This window comes from Panthera leo, chromosome A2 (genome assembly GCF_018350215.1).
Source record: "Panthera leo isolate Ple1 chromosome A2, P.leo_Ple1_pat1.1, whole genome shotgun sequence".
Classification (NCBI taxonomy): Eukaryota; Metazoa; Chordata; class Mammalia; order Carnivora; family Felidae; genus Panthera; species Panthera leo.
Genome location: NC_056680.1, coordinates 99937506 through 99964749, shown reverse-complemented (window position 1 = coordinate 99964749; position 27244 = coordinate 99937506). Strand labels below are relative to the sequence as shown.

At 41.2% G+C, this 27244-nt stretch overlaps 1 protein-coding gene across 1 annotated transcript in view; it reads left to right on the top strand.

The window, feature by feature from the left end:
- COL28A1 (collagen type XXVIII alpha 1 chain) overlaps positions 1-27244 on the top strand; it is a 174579-nt gene that overhangs the window by 123220 nt on the left and 24115 nt on the right. The window contains exons 28-30 of the mRNA XM_042918489.1: positions 24214-24282; positions 24830-24910; positions 25000-25035. Coding sequence (XP_042774423.1) covers positions 24214-24282; positions 24830-24910; positions 25000-25035 — 186 coding nt within the window. The remainder of the gene's footprint in view (positions 1-24213; positions 24283-24829; positions 24911-24999; positions 25036-27244) is intronic.

Here is a 27244-nt window from a genome sequence, read left to right as displayed (position 1 = left end):
TCTGATGAGTCAATAGTTCCCATTGTGATTATTATGCCAATTTTAGAAATAATAAATCTTCCACAGACCTCCATCTGTCCTTTCTTCTTAAATTACCTTACTATGATAATTACATGAAGTAAACATACTTGCTGTGTTTTTCTGCTACATATATACTTAAATAATAGTGCGCGCGCGCGCGCACACACACACACACACACACACACACACACACACACACACACTTTGCCAGGATTGAGATGAGTAATGCTAATATGTCCTTCAAATAGGATATGTTTTTGTTCTGTATATAAGGGAAATAACTTTATATGTAAGTTTTAAAAATCAGATCTTCTTTCTGCTCAAAATCAAGGATATTGCCTCCAATATTTAGTCTCAGCTAGTTATACAAAATTTTATTTTGGCAATTCATTCAAAAAGTATTTATTGAGCATATTTAAATATGCCAGGCTGTGTTATAGGTGGTAGGGGTATATCATGAGCAAAGAAACAAAGATGCTTGACTCATGGAAATTGCATTCTATTGGCAATAAACATAATAAGTAAGTTATCTGGTATATTTGAAGATGAAAGCTGATATGGGAAAGAAAGGGAAAGCAGGGTAAGGGGATGTGATGAAGTTTTAAGTGGAATGAAATCATGAGAAGGTAACATCTGAGCAAAGATCTGAAGGAGGGAGTCTTGTATTTCTGATGGAAGAGCATCCCAGGCAGAGAGAAGAGCTTGTGCAAGGGCCCTGTGTCTCAGGAAGGTGTCTGGCAGGTTCAAAAGAAGAGAGAAGGGATCTGTGTGGCTGGAGATGAGGTCAGGAAGGTAACAGCAGGAGGGTCAGGGCGGGGGGCAGTCCATGTCTAGCCAGATAGGCCCTTGTAAGGGCTTTGGCTCCTACTCAGAGTGAAGTGGGGAGCTGTTTCTGGGTTTTTAACCAACACTTTGATTTGGTCTGACTTACTTTTTAAAAGAATAACTATGACTGGTGGGCTGAGAATAGACTGTAGCAGGACCAAGACTGAACTAGGAGACTATTTAGGAATCCAGGAAATTACAAATGATATTTGAATATCTAGGTTTTGCAATCTAGTTCACATAAATTTAACTTCCTCAGAAAGGATTTATATCTAGTTACTTGTATCTGATAGTAGAAATATGTGACAAGAGATGCTCTGGCACAATTGATGCCGGACATATAAATCAGATTGCATAGCTACCAACTGAGTTTTAAACTACTGAAACATACTGAACTGTATTTTATATCTGGACTGTGTACAAAAATAAAATATCCTAACCCCAAAGACATGTATTCATTATGCTTTTGTAGAAAACAAAGGTGGGATTTTCCTCTTTCCTTCTGCCTTTCTCCCTTCCTTTCCTCTCTTCTCTATCTATAATAATCATATGCTAAAACATTATAGGTAAAATTATGAGGTTTAGGACCTATATGTGACAGAAGTACCACCTGTTACCTGACTTCCCTGCCAAAGTCCAGTAAAAGAGTGGCCGGTCTTCTACTGGCCATTAGAAAACATTCTAGAATGTACTTCTTTTTTTTTTAATGTTTATTTATTTTTGAGAGAGAGAGAGAGCGAGAGAGCGAGCATGAGTGGGGGAAGGGCAGAGACACAGAGGGAGACACAGATTCTGAAGCAGCTCCAGGCTCTGAGCTGTCAACACAGAGCCTGATGCAGGATTTGAACTGATGGACTGTGAGATCATGACCTGAGCCAAAGTCGGAAGCTTAACTGAGCCACCCAGGTGCTCCTAGAATGTATTTCTTAATACACAAAACCCTTATCCATAGTAAAGAGGTAGATATAAATATACTATCCAAAATCTGTTCAATAATTTTTAAAAATCTTCATATATTTATATATCAAGAAAATAAATCTAAAGAGTTCTTAACATGTACCCAAAAAGATAGCTTCAAAAAGTTAGCAAACCTCCATATGATCTGGGCAGCCAGCCAATCTTAAGTTTATCAACCCCTCAGCTCTGAAAGTCAGTTCCCCTGTATCCTGGCCCCAGTGCTTCTGAATATGCTTTCCCTCTTCTTCGAGAGATCCCTTTCAGACTTTACTTAAACAGGCTCACTTTCTTATGTTAAAGGTATATAGTACAATGACTTTACTTACATACATGATTGCCACAGTTACTGAAGTTATCATCCATCATCTTATATAGATACAAAAAATAAAGTAAATGAAAAAAACATAAAAGATTTTTCCTTATGATGAGAACTCTTAGGATTTATTCTCTTCATACCTTTCAAACATATCACAAAGCTGTATTAACTATGATCATCAGGTTGTACATTACATCCCTAATACCTTTTTCTCTTATAACTGGAAGTTTGTACCTTTTGGCCGCATTTATTCAATCTCCCCTACCTCCACTCCCTTTCTCTGGTAACCACAAATCTGCACTCTTTTTCTATGACATTTTTTTTCATTTTTCTTCTATTTTTTTAAGATTCCATATAAAATAAAAAAATATAGTATTTGTTTTTTTCTTTCTGACTTATTTCACTTAGCATAATGCCATCAAAATCCATCACTGTTGTAGCAAATGGCAGAGTTTCCTTTTTGATGGCTGATTAGTATTCCCATATATATAACACTACTTCTTTATTCATTTATCAGTTGATGGACATTCAGGTGTTTCATGTCTTGGCTGTTAAAAATAATGCTGACATGAACTTGAAGGTACAGATATCTTTTTGACATTTTGTTTTGTTTTCTGTGGGTATGTTCCCAGCAGTGGAATTTCTGGATCAGGTAGTAGTTCTATTTTTAATTAAAAAAATTTTTTTAATGTTTATTTATTTTTGAGATAGAGAGAGAGACAGCATGAGTGGGGAAAGGGCAGAGAGAGAGAGAGAGAGAGAGAGACAGACAGAGGATCCAAAGTGAGTTCCGTGCTGGCAACAGAGAGCCTGATATAGGGCTCGAACTCACAAACCATGAGATTATGACCTGAGTTGAAGTTGGACACTTAACTGACAGCTATCCAGGGGCCCCTCTATTTTTAATCTTTTAAAGGAAGCTCTGTACTGTTTTTCACAGTGGCTGTACTAATTTGCAATCCTACCAACAGTGGATGAAGGTTCCCTTTTCTTCAGATCCTTGCCAGGATTTGTTATCTCTTCTCTTTTTATGATAGCTATTATTTATTTTTTTTTTTAAATGTTAATTTATTTTTGAGAAAGAGAGTGATGGAGAGGTAGAGAGAGAGGGGGACAGAAGATCTGAAGCATGCTCCATGCTGCCAGCAGAGAGCCATATGCAGGGCTCCAACTCAAAGCTGGATGTTTAACCAACTGAGCCACCTAGGTGCCCCTATGATAGCCATTCTAAGTGTGAGGTGATATCTTATTGTGTCGCAGACTATGAGTCTGGAGTTCTCTCTTGTCCAGCAAGAGAGAAGACACAGAATTGAATACGAGAGAGGCTAATGTCCAGGAGAAGACAAGAGCCCAGAACGGGGGTTTCATCTCCCTATTTATTGAGCTCACAAGATATTACCCACGTGAAGAAAACAAGATCTTATACATGTGAATATGGAAAAAACAATCAGACAGTAATCATTAACTTGCATGTGTAAGAACCAAGGTGTGTGTGTGTGTGTGGGGGGGGCAATTGGAGTTTGTGATATTGGCGTCAGATGGGAAGTAATTACCTGCAAGTGATATAACAAGTTACTCATGATTCCAATACAACATCTTGCTAACTAACCTTGGGCATTTTCACCCTGTGGTGGTTGCTTTCTGCCCTAAGTTTTTTTCTAACCCATTTATGTAAGAAGAACCTATTTTCCCACATTATTGTAGTTTAAAAAAAAAAAAGTTTATTTATTTAGAGGCGGGGGCAGGGGCAGAGAGAGAGGGAGAGAATCCAAAGGCGACTCCACTCTTAGCACAGGACCCAACATGAGGCTTGATCTCATGACCATGAGATCATGACCTGGGCTGAAATCAAGAGTCAGACACTTAACCAACTGAGCCACCCAGGTGCCCCTCTTATTGTAGTTTTGATTTACATTTCCCTGGTGAGCACTGAGTAATGTATAGAATTGTTGAATTACTATATTGTATATCTGAAATTAATAGAACACTATATGTTAACTATACAGGAATTAAAATGAAAAACTAAATTTAAAAATTTACCATTGACTAAACGACAATGAAAAAATAAGTTTGAAAATGTATTGATTTTCAGAGGAAAAGAAATGGTCAACAAGATGGAAAGACATCCTACAGCATTGAAGAAAAAATTTCAAACCATATATTTGATAAGTGGTTAATTCATAAATATAGAAACAATTTATATAATTAAATAGCAAAGAAAAAAAACAAAAAATGGAATAAAAAATAAGCAAAAGTCCTGAATAGACATTTTCCCAAAGAACATATGAACAAGTAGCAGGTAGATAAAAAGGTGCTTGACATTACTAATCATCAGGGAAATAAGCTTACTCTTATCCCTGTCAGGGCTCATATTAGGTAGCACTTCTTCCAGAAGACTTCCCTTACACACTGAAATGAGCCTGTTCCTTTTGAACTATAGAATATGTGTACTTATGATTTACTTCTTATCATTGCATGAGATAATGGCATTGCAACCAGCCTTGACCAAAGCAAAATGTTCTTAGGTTTAACCATTTCCTTTGTTGATGAAATCATAAACTGGAAGTAAATCCTAATAATATCAGCCAATGTGGAAAACAAACAGTTCCCCAGAGTAACCAGCTGTATTGATGGCATATTCTAAAGTCTGAATGAAAGGAACAGAGAACTCAGGGCAACAAATCTCCCACTGGGAGACTCTCTTTACCACCCGTTTTTGCTTAATTTGTCAAAAACACTTTCTTTTTGGTCACATCCTTTGTCCCTTTTCACTCTGCATTCCTAGCCCTTGACATTCCATGCTACAGGTTAAAAAGTGGAGTAGAAGCTCAGGCAGTGGGTAGAAGGAATTTGGGGGTTCTTAATTAGGGATTTGAAATAAGAATCCAGGTCTGGTATAGTCAAGGAGCATCAGTAACAGGATGATGGGACTGCAGTGAATCATGAATGAGATGAGAAGCCATTAAGAGGATGTGCCTAGAGGAGCAACTTGATATAAATCATACTTTTAAAGGATGGTCCCAGCAGCATGTGGCAGATAGATAGACTGTGGGAGTACGAAGACATAGAGTTGAGATAGGAAGATATTGCCGAAGTGCAGGTGAGAGATGGTGGTGCTTAACCAAAGGTGGTAATGATAGAAATGGGAAGGGGTGTTTGGATTCTGGGTTGAGTGTGGGGTGGAAAACAAAGGAATCAAGGATGACTAAGATTTTTGACATGAACAACTGGAAGGATGGGGTTGCCATTTTCTGAGCTGGGAGGGAGAGACTATAGTAAAATGGGGATGGCCAAGTATGGAGGAAATCAATTCATATACTCTGAAATTTAAATTTGGACATGTAAAGCTAAAACCTCCAATGGGCCTATTAAATAGATTTGGGGGGAAAGAAATCTAGAGTTCAGTGGAGAGATCAACACAGGAGATATAAATTTGGTTTACCAATCTAGAGATGGTATTTAAAGTCTTAAGTAAGAGTGGATGGGAGGGGCACCTGGGTGGCTCAGTCAGTTAAGGTCCAGCTCTTGGTTTCAGCTCAGATCATGATCTCAAGGTTCATGAGTTCAAGCCCCACATCCAGCCCCACGTTGTCAGTGCAGCCTGCTTGGGATTCTCCCTCTCCCTTTCTTTCTGCCCCTCCTCTGCTCATGCTCTCTTTCTCTCTCTTTCAAAATAAATAAACTTGAAAAAAAAAAAGGAGTGGATGAGGACATGTAGGGAGTGAATGTAGAGAGAGAAGAGATCTAAGGACAAGGCCTAGGCTCTCCAGCACTTGACAGTTTGTGTGATGAAGAGGACGCAACAAAGGAGACTGTGGATTAGTAGCCAGAGTAGTAGCCAGAGAATTAAGAGAAAGTGGTTACCGGAAGAAGTGTTTCAAGGAGAGAGTGGTCATCTAGTTTCAGTGCTGCTTATTGTCTGCAAGGTGAAGATTGGTCATAGGGTTTGACAACATGGAAGTCATTGGTGACCTTGACAAAAGTCACGTATATGCGCACACACAATACACACACACACAGAGTGTGAGAAAATCTTAACAAGTGGTGAATTGGGGTGAAGGGAATGTGGGAAATATTTATATTATTATTGCATTTTTTCTCTGTTTAGAATTACTTTAAAATAAAAAGCATGAAAAAGAGACACTGGCGAGAAATAAAGACAGAGCACATCAGCAATACTTTTGAAAATGAGGTCATAGAGAAGGAGTAATAGAGTGATATGTGTGATTAAGGAAGTGGTTTTTTTTTGTAAGATAGGAGAGATTCCGTGTATATATTATGTATGTATGTATGTATGTATGTATGTATGTATGTATATGTATTGTATGCTAATGGAAAAGATCTAGTGAACAGGGCAGTATTCGTGATGCCAAAGAGAAAGGAGTTGCTAGAGGCATGCCTATGGTTTTTTGAATTAGAAGGTGCTTCTACTCGTTTCTTTTCCATCCAACACAAGAATCTATCCTACAATATTCTAAAGGGCATCTGGCCATTCACACTCTGCTTGGATGTTCCAGGGAGTAAAAGCTTTGCACCTCTCTCATATGTTTCCCAATGGGCTGGTAGCAAATTCAAGAAGCTTCGCTACTTTTTAATATTTTTTTAAATTTAAATTTATTTTTATTTTTTATTTTAGAGAGAGAGAGAGAGAGAGCACGCACCCAGGGAGAGGGACAGAGGGAGAGGGAGAGAGAATCTGAAGCAGGCTCCACACTCAGTGTGGAGCCCAGTGCAGGTCTCCATTCCATGACTCTGGGATTGTGACCTGAACTGAAATCAAGAGTCAGCCGTTCAACAGGCTGAGCCACTCAGGTGCCCAGCTCTGGGACTTTTTAATGTTTATTTATTTTGAGAGAGAGCGTGTGTGCACATGCATGCACGCACGTGAGCGGCAGAGGGGCAGAGAGAGAGGGAGGGAAAGAATTTCAAGCAGTCTCCACACTTAGTGTGGAGTCCACATGGGGCTCAATCTCAGGAACTGTGAGATCATGACCTGAGCCAAAACCAAGAGTTGGACACTTAACCAAATGAGCCATCCAGGCGCCCCAAACTATGTTACTTTTTAAAATGAGAATAATGCAAACTGTGTCAAATCTAAATACCTCATAATCATGCAAAGTTGTGAAAGTCTCCCACTTTTCCCTTCAGTCCTACCATACAGATTACCACTGTTTGTTGTTTGATGGGTAGCTTCCATAGCTTTGACTACATGTGTAAACACACATACAGCACAACAGCCTTTAAAATAATTTTATATGTAATTTTCCCAACTTGCTCCCCACCCTCAGTTAATAGAGCATGGATGGCCCTGCAAATCAATACATAAAGACCATACATTTTAACAGCTATGTAGCACTCCATTACACAAATGTAACATAATTTATTTATATATTTCCCTTCCTTATATAATGCTGCAGAGAACATTCTTGTATTTTCTCATACTTGTGCTAGTATTTCTATCTCATTGTATGTTGAAAGGCTTATTCTATAGCTATAATTGGTAGGCTTTCCTTCTTTATGTTGAACTGAAATCTGTCTGCCTGTGACTTTGTTTCTGCCACTTTGTTGATGTGGTTTCCTACTTCACTGTGATCATGAGTCTAGGCTTATAAAAATCTGTGAATACACTTTCATTATATGTATATTTGTCTCTTACTGTTAAACTTTAACTCACATGTTTTCTTGCTTTATCCTTGAAGGAAGTATGACGCAGTTAAAACTGGAGTTAACTTTGTTAATAGAGTTTTTGAAAGGTAGGCTTTTATAGGTGACTGTGGTTTTATGGACCTTTTCACGTTGCTTCAATTCTGTTTCTTGACCTGAGAGATGCCAACCACAACTGTGTGTTCTGTGGTACAGCACGGCCAACTGTCAGCTTCTCGGTAAGCAGCTTATGAAGACAGCTTAGAGGAGTTTTGCCGGGAAAAATCAAAAGCGAAGTTTCCATAGATGAGTTAGTTCTGCCTTTTTGAAAGTGGAGTCTGAATCATTGGGAATAGTTCCTATCACGCTGGAAGTAATGAGAAAGGAAAAGAGGGCATATAAATGGATGAGATTGACAACTGCCTACAGGAAGTAGGTGTTATTGTACTTTTTCTTCCAGCTTTTTAACATTAATGTAATTTTCTTTATTTTATTCAAAAAATATTCTTGGATACCTTTATCATTTCCACTTTTTAGAAAAGTTTTTATGTATTTATTTTGAGACAGAGAGAGAGAGAGATCACACAAGCATGAGCAGGGGAGGGACAGAGAGAGGGGGAGGGAGAGAATCCCAAGCAGGCTCCGCACTGACAATGCATGGCCCAATGTGGGGCTTGAACTCACAAACTGTGAGATTATGACCTGAGCCAACATCAAGAGTCAGACCTCAATCGGCTGAGCCACCTGGGTGCCCCTATCATTTCCATTTTCTAAAAAACAAATTTATTCTTTTCAGCTATTGTTTTCATTTTTTTACTGTGGTAAGAACACTTAACATGAGATTTACCCACTTAACACATTTTTAAGCATACAGGAGAGCACTGTTAACTATAAGCACTATGTTATACAGCACATCTCTAGAACTTACTCATCTTGCATAACTGAGACATTATATCCATTGAACGACATCTCATTTCCTCCTCCTAGCCCCTGGTAACTACCATCCTACTCTGCTTCTATGACTTGACTGTTTTAGTTACCTCAGATTAGTGCAGTCATGCAGGATTTGTCCTTCTGTGACTGGCTTATTTCACTTAGCACTCCTATGTTCACTGTAGCACTATTCACAATAGCCAAGATAGGAAAACAACCTAAATGCCCACCAAAGCATGAATGGATTAAGAAAATGTGGCATGTATACACAGTAGAATATTATTCAGCCTCCCCAAAAGAAGGAAATTCTGCTATATGTGACAACATGAATCAACCCGGAGAACCTTATGGTAAATGAAATAAGCCTACCTTCACTTAAAGAATTCATAGGTCTAGGGGTGCCTGGTGGCTCAGTCGGTTAAGTGTCCGATTTCAGCTCAGGTCATGATCTCATGGTTTGTGGGTTCGAGCCCTACATCAGGCTCTGTGCTGACAGCTCAGAGCCTGCAGCCTGTTTCAGATTCTGTCCCTGGCTCTCTCTGCCCCTCCCCTGCTTGTTCTCTGTCTATAAAATAAACATTAATAAATTTAAAAAAAATCATGGGTCTATAAATATTACTTCTTTAATCCCCATAGCATATCCAGAGACACATAGAAGAGCTACTATTGTGAATCCTCTGGTGAAAGACACGCTGTGAGAGGACAATTAGTTATTGGTCTTTTTGTGCTTTTAATTCCTGGTAGAGGAAATCAGTCTACAGAATGCCACTGTCTCTCAGGAGCTATAATCTTTTTGACAGGTAATAAAACTAGGAGGACAGGGACGCCTGTGTGGCTCAGTCAGTTGAGCGTCCAGCTCTTGACCTTGGCTCAGGTAATGATTTCATGGTTCGTGAGATAGAGCCCCCACATCAGGCTCTGCACTGACAATGAGGAGCCTGCTTGGCATCTTCTCTCCATCTCTCTCTGCCCCTCCTCTGCTCTCTCTCTCTCTCTCTCTCAAAATAAATAAATAAACATTAATTAAAAAAAAAAAGGGGCGCCTGGGTGGCGCAGTCGGTTAAGCGTCCGACTTCAGCCAGGTCACGATCTCGCGGTCCGTGAGTTCGAGCCCCGCGTCAGGCTCTGGGTTGATGGCTCGGAGCCTGGAGCCTGTTTCCGATTCTGTGTCTCCCTCTCTCTCTGACCCTCCCCCGTTCATGCTCTGTCTCTCTCTGTCCCAAAAATAAATAAAAAACGTTGAAAAAAAAAAATTAAAAAAAAAAAAAAAAAAAAAAAACAACTAGGAGGACAGTACAGAGGCATAGGTCCTATAATTCACATCTCAAATACAAGTGTCAACACCGCCTCCAGAATTTCTACATGGGGAGAGCAGCTATCTGAGTTCCAGGATGGCCGGGGCCTGATCCGCAAGAGTGTTGGCATAGTGGGTGGATTGGGTGTCATTGGTGCAGCCAAAGGAGACCATGGGATAAAGCATTGGAGCAATTCATCTTTTGGCCTGTTCTTTGGTGCACCACACATTGGTGACATTAACAGTTGTCACCAAACCTACTGACAGGAAATACATTGGGCCTAAGGAGAGACCTGGCTGAATGTCACATTGATATCTTTTTTTTTTTTTTAATTTTTTTTTTTTAACGTTTATTTTATTTTTGAGACAGAGAGAGACAGAGCATGAACAGGGGAGGGGCAGAGAGAGAGGGAGACACAGAATCTGAAACAGGCTCCAGGCTCTGAGCTGTCAGCACAGAGCCCGACGTGGGGCTTGAACCCACGGACCGTGAGATCATGACCTGAGCCGAAGTCGGACGCTTAACCGACCAAGCCACCCAGGAGCCCCCGATACCTTCTTTTTGATATAATTAAACATGTCACATAGAGCCTAAATCAGTTTCCCTTTCCCCAGAGTCATATGGTGATGAAATAAAGTAAACATCATCTTTACCAGCCTTCACACTTAAAAGTGTGACAGTCAAGACACATTCATTGTGACAGCTGGAGCTGCTACCTTCTGCTTATGTATAAAGCTGCCTACTGTACTTTTCTGTTCATGTTAAGTATGTAAAGAACTCTCACCATGCATTTCCTCTTGGTGTTTCTCAAGTTGGTGAATACTGAGGCTAGTTAACTCTAATTAGAATCTTCCCTTTGGCTATATGCCCAAGGATGCATGGCTTATATAGTTTGGTATATTTGGAATTTTAAGGTTTATACCTCATGAGTATTATTTTGCTTTCTTATTCCTTTTTCTTTATGTCCCCTATCCCAGGGAATTTCAATAAGGGGGTAACATTGACTTTAGGAGGGGTAGTTATCTGTTCATGTGAGATGGAAGGGTACTGGGGTGGTCTGGGACCAACCACTGGTTCAAAAACATTAATTGAACATTTATGGGGCACCTGGGTGATTCAGTCGGTTAAGCATCCGACTTCAGCTCAGGTCATGATCTCACAGTTTGTGAGTTCATGCCCCACATCAGGCTCTGTGCTGACAGCTCAGAGCCTGGAGCCTGCTTTGCATTCTGTGTCTCCCTCTCTCTCTGCCCCTCACTCACTTGTGCTCTGTCTCTCTCTCTCTCTCTGTCCCTCAAAAATAAATAAATGTAAAAAAATTTTTAAATCATTAATTGAATATTTTCTATGCACCAGGCACTGGGCTAGATGCTAGGGATGAATCAATGCCCAGTGTGTAATAGATGGCCAGAACTTGGTGGGGAACTAGAACTAGATCTTTTTTTTTTTTTTAATATGAAATGTATTGTCAAATTGGCTTCCATACAGCACCCAGTGCTCATCCCAACTAGAACTAGATCTTTATGAGATAAGGTTAAGATGAGAGGAAGACTTTAGAGGAATAAACTGGTAAAACACGCAGGGCCAGTCTGTAAAGGGACATTAGGGCCAAGCTAAAGAGCTTCGGCTGGAGCCTATCAGTCAGTGATTCCCAAAGGGGCTCCCCACCAGCTCTATCAGCCTCACCTAGGAACCTGTTAAAAATGCAGATTCTTGGGGCACCTGGGTAGACCAGTCGGTTAAGCATCTGACTCTTGATTTTGGCTCAGGTCATGATTTCACGGTTCGTGGGACCACACCCCACATCAGGCTCTGTACTGACAGCACAGAACCTGATTGGGATTCTGTCTCTCCCTCTCTCTCTGCCCCTCCCCCACTCATGCACACGCTCTCTCTCTTTCACTCTGTCTCTCTCAAGATACACAAATATTTTAAAAAAATGCAAGTTCTTGGGGTGCCTGGATGGCTCAGTTAAACATCGGACTTCGGCTCAGATCATGACCTCATGGTTTGTGAGTTCAAGCCTGGCATTGGGCTCTCTGATGTCAGGGCTGAGTCCAATTAGGATCCTCTGTCTCCCTGTCTATCTGCCCCTCCCCTGCTTGTGTGCGTGCACACGTTCTCCCTCTTTCTCTCAAAAAATAAATAAACACTTAAAAAATCCAAGGTCTTGGGCCCCACCTAGACATAATGAATCAGTAACTTTTAGTGTGGAGGCCAGTAATCTTTGTTTTCACAACTCTACAGATATTTTTGATGTATACCAAAGTTGAAGAGCCATTGCTCTGATGATAGAAAAGCCTGGAAGGGTTTGTTTATTTTAAAAACTTAGTTTTATGGTGATATAACTAACATACCATACATGTCACCTGTTTAAAGTAAACAAGTCAGTGAAGTTTTGTATTTTCACAGATTTGTGCAACTATCAACACAACCTAAGTTTAGGACATTGCCATCATCCCCAAAAGAAACCCTCTGTCCCATAATAGTCACTCCCCTTTCCCTTCCCACTCAACCTCTAGTTCCTGGCAACCACTAATCTACTTTTTGTCTCCATGGATTCGACAATTCTGGACATTTCTTATAAACAGACTCACACAATGTGTAGTGTTTTGTGGCTAGTTTCTTTCACTTAGCATCATGTCTTCAAGGGTCATCCATGTTGATGGGGATTAAGGAGGGCACTTGCCCTGATAAGCACTGGGTATTGTAAGGGTTGAATCACTAAACTGTACACCTGAAACTGATACTACAGTGTAGGTTAACTAACTGGAAGTTAAATAGAAACTTAGAAAAAAAAAAAGGTTATTCATGTTGTACTAGAACTTTCTTTATGTGGCCAAATAATATTCCACTGTAGAGATGTACCATATTTGGTTGTCCATTTGTCCATTGGTGAACACTGGGTTATTTCCACTTTTTGGCTGTCATAAATAATGTTGTTATGAACCCCTATGTGTAAGCTTTGTGTAGACACATGATTTTATTTGTCTTGGGTGTAAACCTTGTCCTTTTTAAGGACAGGAGTGACCTGCCCAGCTGAATGTTTTAGTATGTGACAGCTTGGGGCAGGGCTTCTCATTCCTCTGCCTCCACACCATTCCCACATCCAGAACACTCCATCCTCAGCTGTACTCATTGTTCCCTTTTTAGATGGTGGTGTGGGGGGAAGAGGTGGGTTGTGCCATTGGAAATATCCTCTCCCTTGCATGCTAGCAGCTCTCTCTGGCCCCACAACTGAGAATGTTTAGTATAGATGTACATGAGCTGAAGTAAAGGCATGCATTAAACTATTGTAACAATTTAACCCATGGGTGAGGTGAATCTGAAGCAGGGCAGGTTGAAATTTTTTTTTATGTTTATTTATCGTTAGAGAGAGAGAGAGAGAGAGAGAGAGAGAGAGAGAGAAAGAGAGAGTGCGAGGGGGCGATGGGGCAGAGAGAGAGAGAGGGAGACACAGAATCAAAGCAAGCTCCAGGCTCCAGGCTGTCAGCACAGAACCTGACACAGTGCTCAAACTCACAAGCCCCAAGATCATGATCTGAGTCAAAGTCGGACTCTCAACCAACTGAGCCACCCATGCACCCTGAACCAAGGCAGGTTTAAAAGGGATGGATTTATTCATTCTGAACCCTTATCCTTAGTAGTTCATAATTTTCTTCTACCAGTCTCCAACTATCCTGCAAAAGCGATGTGCTATATTGAACAACCTTCCCTTTGGTGTGTGAAATATTATTTTTCAACATTGCTTCCTCTCCTGAAGGGAGAAAGGCTACTGAAAAGCACAGCTTCTCAAACTTTTCCACAAAGCCCAGAGCCACCCTAAGCGCTGCTCACGGCCTCCTCATTTTAATATTAGAATTGTCACTTTGTGACACTTGAAATACAAACGATTTCTGAGACAAATTATTTTTTGGTAATTTAATGCAAAATGCCATGTGTTGTGGTCTGATCTGCTACAAGTGGGAGAAATGAGAACGTCGGTGTCTCTGTTAGTTTCCTCTGGCTGTTGTAGCAAATTATCACATTTGTGGCTTAATACAACACCAGCTTACTCTTTTGCAGCTCTGGAGCCCAGAAGTCTAAAATGAAACTTAACAGGGCAAAAACCAAATGTTGACAGGGAGTCTCGCTGATAATCTATTTCTTTGCTCTTCCAGGGTCTAGAGCCACACTCCTGCATTCATTCCTTGGCTCCTGGCCCCTTTGTCTGTCTTCAAAGTCAGTGATATGCATCTTTTCTGATTCTGCTTTGCACTGTTTCTATCACATGATCTTCTCTTCTGTCAAGTCTCCCTTTGCCTCCCTCTTATAAGGGTATTTATTTATTTATTTATTTATTTATTTTGAGAGAGAGAGAGAGAGAGAGAGAGAGAGAGAGGCAAGGGGAGGGGCAGACAGGGAAAGAGAGAGAATCCCAAGCAGGCTCCATGCTGTCAGCGCAGAGCCCCACACGGGGCTCCAGCTCCCTGAACTGTGAGATCGTGACCTGAGCCTAAATCAAGAGTTTGACGCTTAACCCACTGAGCCACCCAGGCGCCCCTGTAAGGATATTTATGATTGCATTGAAGACCCACCTCTATAATCCAGGATAATCTCGAGTAAGAGATCAAAATCTCTCTTCAGATCCTTCATCACATCTGCCAAAACTTTTTTTCTGTATAACACTCACAGGTTCTGGGCATTAGGACCTGCATTTCTTTGGGGCCATTATTCAGCCTGCCCTCGTATTAAATCAGCGGAAAAGAGGCTTTGCCCTTTTCACTACTTCTGGATCCATTCTTGTCTGCTAAGCAACTGAGCCATGGAAAAGAGAAGTAGAATTGAAAAGCATACAACATTTCATGGCATCTCTTCACTCAGCAGACTTAGACCCTTATACCATTGTGCTAGGAGGCTCTGCAGAAGGAGGCCCCTGTCCCACTGCTGTGGCAGCAGCTGTGGCCATACAGATCAGCACCTCCTGTCGTCCCCACACCCTGGCCGCACTGCTAAAGTGGTCAGGACACAGCTCCACACTCCAGGCCAGATGACGTGCTTGTAAGTGCCTCCTTCAGCACCCATGTCGTGAAGTCTCTGCCAGCACTTCCACACATCTTTTTTGTTATCTGTTTTCCCTATTGATCCCGAAAGCTTATCATGGAATTTGCCTTATATTAACCAGAGAGGCACCTCGTTACCTGTGTGTGTGTGTGTGTGTGTGTGTGTGTGTGTGTGTGTGTTGGGAGTGGGGGATTTGTGAACATAAAAACAGAGTTTAGGGTGTATGGTGCCTAGACAACTTCTACCAACAAGGTGGCAGACCTCCACATCCACTCCATCTAGCTCAGTTTGATATGCAGGGCCCTGAAATGGGTACTTCAGAAGGTAGAAAGACAAAGAAGATGAAGAATCTACTTTGGGAATTTAAGTAGGACAGAAAGATGTGCATGCCCAAACCCGTTAGACATGTGCCACAGGAGAGGTGTGGCATGCTGTGGGGTATTACTCATGGCTGGGGTGAGAGTGGGTCAGGGAAAACTCCTTGGATGTGTTTGATGGGCCAGGACTGGCCCACAGATGGAATGAGGGTATTTAGAAAGGACACAGAAGCTCAGGACACGAAGAGAACCCCAAGCCTGGAGTCAAAGAGGGAAAGGCGGAAAACAAAGCAGGCTTGGCCGAGTAGAATTTCTGTATTTGATGGATTTGGTTCTGATATGGCTAGCAGGTGGAAAGTTCTGGAAAGCAGATATAAAGTTAGACCCAGAGCAGAGAGACTGGGGTGAGACTGGGGATTAGAAAAGTGGAGATTATCCTCATAGGGTCACTACTAATGCCAGGCATGTGGATAATATCGCAAAACAAAAGTAAGGACCATGGCAGACATCTACCTTGAGGGCACAGAGAGCACCAAAAGAGATACTGGAGAAGTAAAACGCAAATTGTCAACAGCAGGAGGGAAACCAGGAGCCTGGACTATGCAGGTAGCCAGCAAGGGGAGCATTCCAAAGTCTCCTGTCTCTAGCAGAGGCAACTGCCATAAAGCTGACCTTGTCTCCTTGTATGTATCATTTATGCAGTAAGTGTAGCCAAATGCCATGCAAGATTTTCATGAAATTTGGCAGGTTTTACAGAAGGCTACTTAGGCAGACAAAATTAATGTGTACAATTGAGTTGATCCAGCAAAGCCCCTTGAAGCCATGAAGGTCTTTGCACTATGACTTATCAATGTATTCAATTCTGACATTTATGCTAAGAACAATTTTATTATTGGAAAATAGGACCAATTCTGCAGTCAGATAGAGAATCATAACTGGGAGCACATATGTCCACAAAGCAATCAAACAGTCCAGTTTGGTGGCTTGACTGTTGAGATCATTTGTGAATATTCATGTGCTAATTGTTCAACTCTGTTAACATCTGCTGGCAGATATAAACAGAAAAATGGAAGCAGGGACTAAAAGTTTAAGAGAAAGGATTGGAGGGAAATATGCCCAAATTGAGCACATTTGGCTATGAGTGTTGTGAACTGAACAAGGCCAATTTGGACATTTAAATTTGTCAGAATCTTTTTGATGACTATCAGTAGCCCCTGAAGATTAGAGGTTGGTAGGAGTTACTTGCTTCCTCCTAGACTACCTTGCTATCGGATGGTGTGTTTTAATGAAAGCAAGTTTCAGATAGAATTCTACCTAATGTTCTGCTACCTATTAATAAGGAGGTACAAAAACATGCACTGAAGCCTGGTCCAATTTCCAATTTTCTGGTTTTCTTTAAAGCACTTTGACAAGCACTTTGCATAAAATGATTTCTCTAAGATAAATACAACCATATTCTCATGATTGGACCACTTAACCTTTTAAATCAGTGAAGGGACTCTTCATTATGGGATGAGGGTTGAAGGCACCTGTTTTGAATGAGTTCTAGAATTAGGGTGCCCTACCAAAGCATTTGGCTGATTCTTTTACCCCATTCGTGCAAGGAGTAAGGTATCTGCACAGCATTCCTAGCTATGACAGGTCTTGAATACCTCTTATTTCCCCAAGGATAAATTGTTTCCGTTATCCCTCTGGAGCAAATTCAGGGAGTGAGTGTTAAAGCACCTGTCTTTAAAGTATGGCCCACTGATTATGGTATTTCAAATGTTACCTTAGCACCCCTAGAGTATAAACTAAATTGCATATACACATATTTGCATGAATAGGGAAAAAGCCAATGGGTAGGCTGGATAATGGCCCCTAAAGACGTTCATGTCCTAATCCTGAGGGTCTGTGAATATTACCTTCTATGGCAGAAGAAACTTTGCACACATGATTAAGTTGAGCATTTTGAGGTGGGGACGTGATCCTGGATTGTCTGGGTGGGCCCTCAGTCTGATCATAAGTGTCCTTATAAGAGGGGGGCAGAAGCAGAAGAGACTACAGAAGAGGTGATGTGATGGTGGACACAGGGATGGAGTGGAGGAAGATGAAGGAAGGGACCACAAGCCAAAGAATACAGGTGACCACTAGAACTTTTTGGTCAAGGAAACAGATGCTCTCCTCAGAGCCTCCAGGGGAAACCAGTCCTGCCGATACCTTGACTTCATTCCAGTGAAACTGACTTTGTGCTTCTGATTTCCAGAACAGTAAGAGAACAAATTTATGTTGTTTTCAGCCACTAAATTTGTGGTGATTCATTACAGCAACAATAGGAAATGAATATAGCCATCAATATTAACGTCAGCAACATTTTGGTCCAACTCATGGAAGTTTCTAGCTCTCTGATTTGAAAACCCTTGCTGTACATGGCTGACACTTCTTAGATTATTAAAAAAAGACCCTGAATTGCGGGCCATGGAGAGGAGGGGAGGAACAGATGGTGCAGGTTTTAAACCATTTTTAGGAACAGATTCACAATCAGTCCCTGAATCTATAAAAAGTAAACCATTTCTCTGCCTCTCATGGGACACAATGGGACTCAATCACCATTTGAATGAAAATCAAGTATAATGAAGCCATGTTGTTCCATTTAGGCCCATTAGGACGATATTCTGGCCAGGTACCAGGTGAGCCTGGGCTGTGCTCCAGCAGAAGGCTCGCCTGATCACAAATAATGTAAGCACTGATTGTATTCCCAACCAAGTGGGCTGCTTTGTGGGACAAGCATTAGGCTGTCTTAGCCCGTGTTAGGGAATGTTAACATATCAAGATGGGATACTAAGTTAAAGGAGTTCAATTCCACAAAGATAAGGATTTGAAGAAGCTGGAGGCTCTTAATTTTCAGGCTGGAGATGTAGAAACTGCTTAGCTTCTAGTCTGTGCCGAGACAGAACTGAGCGAAGAAAATCAGAGCCTTTGGGAGAACCACCTTTGGAGAGATTTACTGTTCAAAGAAAGCATTGCTGTGAAATCAAATACAATCCAAGGTGATGGGGAAGAATTGCAAAGCCTCAGTTTTATCACTTATATACTTGTCCCCAGGTTATTATAGCGATTAAATAAGAATATGTCTAGCTCTCTGATTACCTGGCTCAGTCCTTCACATGTAGACACACAAATCATTGGCAGTTGCTAGTTGTAAAAGAAGAATGTTATGCTTGGAATTTAGGTGGAAGGAGAGAGGTGCCAAAATGCCAGACCATTAGGTTGTTCTACAGGGTCCCTGGATAAGCTCCTTCTTCTTCTTCTTTTTTTTATTTTTAATGTCTATTTATTCTTGAGAGAGACAGAGCACGACTGGGAGAGTGGCAGGGAGAGTGCTGAGCTGTCAGCACAGAGCCTGACATGGGGCTCAAACCCATGAACTGTTAGCTCATGACCTGAACCAAAGTCAGATGTTTAACCAACTGAACCACCCAGGCGCCCCTAGATAAGCTCCTTCTGTCTACATGTACAATTATATGTACTCTGTAGGCCACCAGGAAAATACTATTTTCCATCTAAAGTGAACTAGCCATTTCATTAAAGCCTAAGAAAATAATCCCTTTCAATACAGAATGGTTCCTGGATTTGAGGCCAAATACTTAGATGACTATTCAGGCAGGTTACCATGTCTTGCTAACTCTGCCATTTACCCACTAAGTCAACATCTTAATCTAATACTGCTTTCTTTCTTCAAGCTGCTTTTCATTCAAAGGCTGGCTTGACTGATCTTGTACTCCCTACCTTCAAAATTTATCAATATTTACTACATTCCCCTACATAACACAGTAAAATTATAAACATCAAAAAATTATCATTGCTACACTATTTCCTCTATAGACCCTATTCATTTCACCAAGTGTTCTATTAATTCTTTTTACTTTTTAAAAGACTCTTCTTGTTGTTTAGTAAAAGAGTATTTATAATCTTATTACTTACCTTTTAAGTGTACAGTTTTACAAGTTCCAGCAAATGCATAAGAGGCCTCTAATGAAGAGGGTTTCCTGACCCTTTCCAAGTAGTTAGGACATCTCCAAAGATCTGGGACCCATGCCTGCAAGTTTTATTCTATTTCCTACCTCCAGCTCCCATGGGTCATCTATGCCCTAAAGGTGACAGCATTTGCTGTACTTCCCCCAGAAGCTTAAGACTTTTGTCCCACAAGAGGCTTCGTGCTTTTCACAGGGGTTACCTGCTTCCTTCCCCTGGGCCTGCACCACTAGAGAAGCTTTGGGACTCGCCCTGTCCCCAGTCTCTCTCATGAACACTGGTGAGGCCCCCGAAGAGCTCATGAGAGAGTGGGTATAAATTCCCCTGCGTCTGGAGCTCCCAGAGGTCCTGTCTTCTTATACTAGCCCACACTCAGCCATTGGTTAAGAATTTTCACTAAGTTCTTACCAGCTTGTTTGACATCTGGTGTCTCCAGCAGCTAAGTAACTACCTGTGCCCTGTCTCTCCTTAGAGGATCCTTTGTTTCCTTAGATTTTGAGCTAGGTGGTTGTGCTGCAACCACAGGTCTATGATGCTCTGAGAAAAAATTGTGCTTTCATAGATTAGTTAACATTTTTTTTTACTGTGGATTTAAAAATGAAAGCAGCCTTTTCTAGTTTCTAGAAATTTCCCTAAAAGGAAGCCAGAAGTTCATTTTATAGTTTTTGATCATCTGTGAGTTTGATTTTTTTTTTCTTACTGCACCTTAAATATCTGAACAATGAAAATCTAAGGCTGAGATACGGTGGTTGAGAAACTGGGTTTGAAATTTGGATTTAATGACACCTTCAGATAGACAGGTTCTTTCCTGTAGTTGTATCTGATCCAGGCTGATATAATTGTGTATCATTTTCCTGAGACTTGTAAGGAAAAACACAGATGACTGGAGAGCATTCACCTCTGCCAAATTAAGAGGTCTTCTTGCTGCTAGCCAGATAGTACAGTCTGAAAGTTATAGGAAGATTTCAAGTATTTTGAAGGTAAACTGATAATTAAAAGGGGGAAAAAAGGGGCCTCTTTATAGGGAAACCCAGCTGCCTGGAATAGCTACAGTGTTAACAATTACATATAAAATATCTATAATGTGAAGTAATGCAAAATAAATTCCTGACCACGGAACTGATCCTGACGTGATTAGAGGCTACTTTGAGGTTTTTCCCTCAGGGCTTGGCAGTGAGGCCACAGTAGCTTTTAAGTTTGCTAGGAAATTGTGTAATTTCTTAAAGGAAGCTAGTTAGTCATAAACATCTATTGGACATCTATATTAGCTGTCATAGGATCCAAAAAGTTGTAAAAGACATAATTATTCTGAATAATTGTCAGAAAGGTGTCAAGTTCTTTCTGGACCCGCTTCATCTACTGCAATTCCCAGTGATAATTTGCTATCATATCCCAGTCCTAGCTGCTGTGTTTTCCGTGCTCTTCTGTCCTTCAGGGCTGGGACAAAGCCGACTGTAGATCTTCTAGTGTTCTCTCATGAACCTTCAATCCCCTTCCACCTGGCTAGGAAACCTCCTGACCACCCCCTCCCCCCCAACTCAGGTCGCAGCGGTCTCAAGCATCTTCCTGACACCCTCAAGCTACCTTTCAACCAGTTACCTGGTCGAATAAAGATGTCTTCCTTCACGCCCACAAAAAAATATGAGAAAACTAATCTATGCCAAAGTATCCCTTACCGACACACCTGTCTTAAGATGATACATTTCATATAACTTTTGGTTCTTATTTTCTTTTTAATTAGAACAGAGAATGGCAGAATCTCAGGCAGGCATCTTCCCACCACCCTGCCTACGACTCTGTGAGCTGGCCACCCAGTCTGTATGTAGACAGACCCTTCTATCCTTCATATTCAAGATGAGGCTGCACATCCACTCTTAGAGCACATTTTTCAGCAAGTGTAATGAGGCTGGTCTGTGTTCCACATATTCCTGTCTATTCCTCTTCAGACCTGTGTTAGCTGTGTAATCTTCGGAAACAGAACAGATTTTTCTCCTCTCCTTTCTCCTGCTTGAATCTGAATGTGGATTTACTGTCTCAGGCTTATTTAAGTGACACCAATCCCTATCCAAGGTTCTGGGGCTCTCAATACCACCATATTTCCTGGGTGAGAAAAGACTATTCTCTCTTGAATGTGAATGGAGTATAGAAGACCAGCGATCTCTGCCTGTCTCCTATCACCACTGAAGCAACCAACAGAACGAACAGAGGCACCACTCCTTCTTCTGGGGTGGGTGTCCTCAGGCCTGAGACGCACAATACTGCACAAGCCTTTACTGTGGGCCCACTCTACCATAGCACTGTGCTTGGCTCAACAGTTACCAAGATGAAAAAGACCTTCAGCAAATGAGTTCTCTGCAATCTGACCTTTGTAAGGAACTTGGTCTAAGTCCTCTGGAGATGAATTGAGGAGGCAAAACTGTAACCCCATACCTGCCTTGCATTTAGAAATACATGGCAGAGATGAAAAGGACCTAGAAGTTTAGCCAAGTCTTGGGTCCAACAAAAGTTGCGCATTTCAAAAGGAGTCTCCAATTATATTCATCTTATTTTGTACCCTCTATATAAGATTTGTTTTAATGAAAAGGTTCCCTTTTAGGGATATGTACAAGTATGCAAAGATATATAAGAGCGTATTTATTGAAGTGTTATTTGTAACTGGGAAATATTGGAAACAACCATATCCATCACTAGGTAATGAATAAATTATAGTCGAGTTATTTAATGGCGTACTGTACAGCAGAGAAAATTAACAAACTAGAACTATGTATAGGTACACAGACAAATTTCCAACAGATAATGCTGATATTTAAAATAAAAATTGGAGGGGCTCCTGGGTGGCTCAGTTGAGCATCCAACTTCAGCTCAAGTCATGACCTAGTGGTTCATGAGTTCAAGCCCCACATCGGGCTCTGTGCTGACAGCTCAGAGCCTGGAGCCTGCTTTGGATTCTGTGACTCCCACTGTCTCTGCCCCTCCCCCGCTCACACTGTGTGTGTGTGTGTCTCTCTCTCTCAAAAAATAAATAAACATTAAAAAAATTTTTTTACGAAAAACTGGATGTGTGGTGCCTGAGTGGCTTAGTCGGTTAAGCATCCCATTCTTCGTTCTGGCTCAGATCATGATCTCATGGTTTGTGTATGTGAACCCCATGTCGGGCTCTGCACTGACAGTGTGGAGCCTACTTGGGATTCTCTCTCTCTGCTCCTTCCCCAAGCACAGACACTCTCTCAAAATAAATAACCAAGCTTTAAAAAGTTTTAGAATACAATTGAATGCATAAATATATCACTTATTTGAAGTTTAAAATGTTAAATATTATCCATTGTCTTAGAATATATATATGTAGTTAAAGCATAAAAACATGGATATGAGTGATGCATGTCAGTTGCAGAAAAGATTTCCCCTCTTGTTAAGAGCATGGGATTGGGTACATCAGGGGTTCAGTGCTATCTGCACCATTTCATTTTTTAATATGGTGGTATATAGGTGAGTGTTTGCCTTCTTCAGTATAAATTTTATGTGTCTGAAATATTTCATTATTAATACTTTTTGAAAGAAAGGGTTCTGTTGATTTTAAAAAGCTTGAAAGCCAATGAGCTAGGAAGGGGGGCTGAGGAATGCCACTACTCAAAGTTACAATGGTCTCCAAGCAAGCTATCTTGCCTTCTGGAGCAGTGGCTCTCAAGTCCTAGAAGGCCATGGCAAAATGCATATTTTACTCCTACCCCTATCCTTGATTCTCATTTCATAGTCTGAGGTTTTCATTAAGAATCCCAGCAGTTCTAGTAGGTGTGGTCAGTATACCTTTGAGAAAGATATTCAAGGTAAGCAGGTGAAATCCCCGGAGCTCCTGACCAGGAGAATCCACAAAGCTTTGCCACAGACTCATTGCTAATAATGATTCAGAGTTAAGCAGCATCAGAACTATGACTGTATACTGAACAGGGGTTATTCTGTTTCATGCTCGACATCATGAAAGCCCTTTAAATCTGTGTGGTTTAGGGAGCAGGGGGCAGGGGACAGGAGATAATGTTAAGGTGCAGGAGGGGGCAGTTAAAGTCCTTGAAATGAATACATTTTTATTTTCTGAATTAAGGAGGTACTAAATTTAGATAAATAGATTCATAGTAAAAAATTATCAGGGCTGGAACTAACAGTATATGGTGATTATATAAACAGCTCTTTGACATTCATTGGGTAGAGATGCTGTTATATCCTCATTTCCTCCATTATTAAGATAATAAATGCTTTTAGCATATCAAAAAATATAGGAAAATTGTAGAGAAGTTTATAAAAATCACCATTAATATCACAACTGAAATAACAGCTGCTTGTTATGTGTGAACTGATTGATATAATGTTCATAGTTTGAAATTGGCCAAGGTGGGAGTAATTACAACACAGAAATAGGCAAATGCTATAAATCAGCTCCTTCACTTCTACCCCAGATTCAGAAGTTAAATTTTTCCTAGCAAAGAATTGAGCCCATCTGACATACATAGTCCCCTCTAGATTTGTTTTTTTTTTTTTAAATGTTTATTTATTTATTTTTGAGAGGGGAGAGGGAGGGACAGAGAGCAGAGCAAAGAAGACAGAGAATCCCAAGCAGGCTCTGCACTGTCAGTGCAGAGCCCGATGCACTGGGCTCAAACTCACTAAGGAGATCACGACTTGAGCCAAAATCAAGAGCCAGACACTTAACTGACTGAGCCACCCAGGCACCCCTCCCCTGCAATTTAGATAATGTTATAAGGCTGTTCTGAAACTGCAAGTGTATATATGACCCAAAGAATTTTCTGAGTTATCTTGGGAAATTAATGGGATGATCCCTTCTTTATATTGTGTGTAGGGGGAGCAAGGACCTCAAGGTTTTCCAGGGCCAAAAGGCATGACAGGCCATGGCCTCCCTGGCCAGAAGGTAAGCATTTCAGGGCCTTAGAGAAATGCTTAGGTTTAGGATCTCAACAGCTTAACATAAACTTTAGAAGAACACTTCTACTGGTCATTCATCCTGACAGCTCTCAGAGGAAACAATCCATTTGAAAGCAGTTCCTTATGCATTTCCTTTCCTAACTATAAACATGCTTACTTCATAAAATCTCATTTTTTCACCCTTAAAAGCCAGCTGATAAAGGAACAAATCCTTACAACATACCACATAGAAAACACTGGATGACCCTGGTTAGAATGTTATAATAGTTGAACTTCCCGAAGGTAGCCAGCCGATCTGATAGTAACTCAAGATCTCCTCACCTTGAGACCCCCGGCTCATCATGAATTAGATTATGGTACCTGCGGGGTGGGGGGGGAGATATAAATATAATGCTTGCCATTTTTTTCCAGTAGTATATTTGTATCAACAAGCCCCACAGGTCTTTAAGAGATGCCGCTTGCAAATGAACCAAATTTTAGAGTTTGGCTTTAATATTTACGTTCTATACTTATTTTTTCACTATATTACAAAGGGAGAGCATGGAGAACGGGGCGCTATGGGAAAGAAAGGCGATAAAGGTGAAATTGGGGAGCCCGGATCTCCAGGGAAACAGGCAAGAAGTGATTTTTAAAGTCTTAGTGTAATTTTATACATTAGCTTGTTCCAACCTACACTGACTGTTACTCTTCTTCCACTAAGTAGGGGTTACAAGGACCAAAGGGAGACGCAGGACTTACTGTGAGTATCCATCCTAGAGGGTAATTGAGGGTTTACATTTGCAAAATTATTACATTCATGTTTCAGCTTCAGAAGCATGAATTCTTTGGACGCAGAGCTCCAGTTGCTTTTTAAATGATATCACTGCTACAAGCCCAGTGTTGACTGGGCATGAGGTAACTGATCTGAGCGTGAGGGAGAAATAACACCAGACAACCCTTACCCAGCCTCGTGGGGATATGCCGCTACTTCCCTCTGACCCCTGCTAGACATGGTAACAAGGAGGTGAGCTGTTTCAAAGAAGCCACCCGACCAGGTAACTTTTAATCTATGTGATCCTTCACGTTCCGGAATGGGAGTTCTGTTTCCTTGACTGGCTCCTTTAGGAAGTACTCCGAGAACAGCCATCACAAATAGTAGTCCATGGGGACTACTTTAAGATACGGATTCACTTATTCCAGAGAACTTGTGAGGCAACGACAAACTTTTCCTTATTCTCCCCGCATCATTGCAAATAAAAAGCTGACTCATTAACGTCCCACGGGGTGGGAAAGTTTTAGAAATTCTGTGGCAAAGTCTTTTTCTTCCTTTCTCATTGGAAGGCACTACATCTCCTAGAGTGGAGAGGCAACAAGAACCTTCTCTCTCTTTTTTTTTTTTTTTCCTCTTTTTGATTGTTCAGTGTGTCATGGTCTGAGGACAGTGACCCTATTTGCTGTGCTAAGTGAATCCAGGTGTAGGGAGGTGGGAGTTTAGGTGGTGATGGTAAGACACGAGAGCTGGGCATATGACAAACAGAACACATACTTTTTTTATGGCCTGTTTGCCTTTTCCTCTTTGCTCTTCCTCACCACAAGTCAGACACCCCCAGATGCCTATGGGCATGAAACAGCTGTGTGCACATCAATGCCTCCCCCAGAGTAGCAGGGAGAATGTATGTCAAATCCCCAGAGGAACATTCCTCATTGGTTTATACCCTCCCTCCTATCCCAACATGGGGAGAGGGCCTGGCTTCCTTCATCCATTCATTTGTTCTCTCATTTCACCGACATTTATTGGGCATGTATTCTGAGTCAGGCTCTGACGTAGGTGCCAGGGGAATTGTCTAGAATAAAAGATTCTGTCTCTGAACTCAAGGAGCTCACAGCCCATTAGAAAGAAAGACAAGCAAACGATGTTCACCTGCAGTTTGATAAATGCTATGATAGGAGTAGATATGTGGATCCTGAGCAGACGAAATGATGTATGGTGATGCTTGGGGCCAAGTTAGGCTTTTATCTCCTGAGCAGAAATTTTTTTTAATTTTATTTTTAATTTTTAAAAATTTACATCCAAATTAGTTAGCATATAGTGAAACAATGATTTCAGGAGTACATTCCTTAGTGTCCCTTACCCATTTAGCCCATCCCCCCTCCCACAACCCCTCCCGTAACCCTCAGTTTGTTCTCCATATTTATGAGTCTCTTCTGTTTTGTCCCCCTCCCTGTTTTTATATTATTTTTGTTTCCCTTCCCTTATGTTCATCTGTTTTGTCTCTTAAAGTCCTCATATGAGTGAAGTCATAGGATACTTGTCTTTCTCTGACTAATTTCACTTAGCATAATACCCTCCAGTTCCATCCACATAGCTGCAAATGGATGGAACTAGAGATTTCATTCTTTTTGATTGCCGAGTATTACTCCTTTGTATATATATACCACATCTTCTTTATCCATTCATCCATCGATGGACATTTGGGCTCTTTCCATACTTTGGCTGTTGTTGATAGTGCTACTGTAAACATGGGGATGCATGTGTCCCTTCGAAACAGCACATCTGTATCCCATGGATAAGTGCCTAGTAGTGCAATTGCTGGGTCATCGGGTAGTTCTAAAATTAGTTTTTTGAGGAACCTCCATACTGTTCTCCAGAGTGGCTACACCAGCTTGCATTCCCATTGAGTAGAAGATTTTTAACCAAGAGGCAGTGATCTTAGAAATGGGGGTGTCATTCTGCTGATTTGGCTTTCTAGATTCTAGAAAAGGGCCTAGCAGGGAAGGATGAATGAAGGAAGAGAGAATTTTCATTAAGTGCGAATCTAGTATGTGACCGGTACTGTGTAGGCTCCTTCACATCAGTACCACCCTTACTGGGTAAGATGCCTGGGGGCTCCTTAGAGGGCCCACTCTGGACCTTTAGTACTTCTTCAGCTGTACCCTTTCCTGGGTGAGGAGTCCTCAGGGCCAACAAG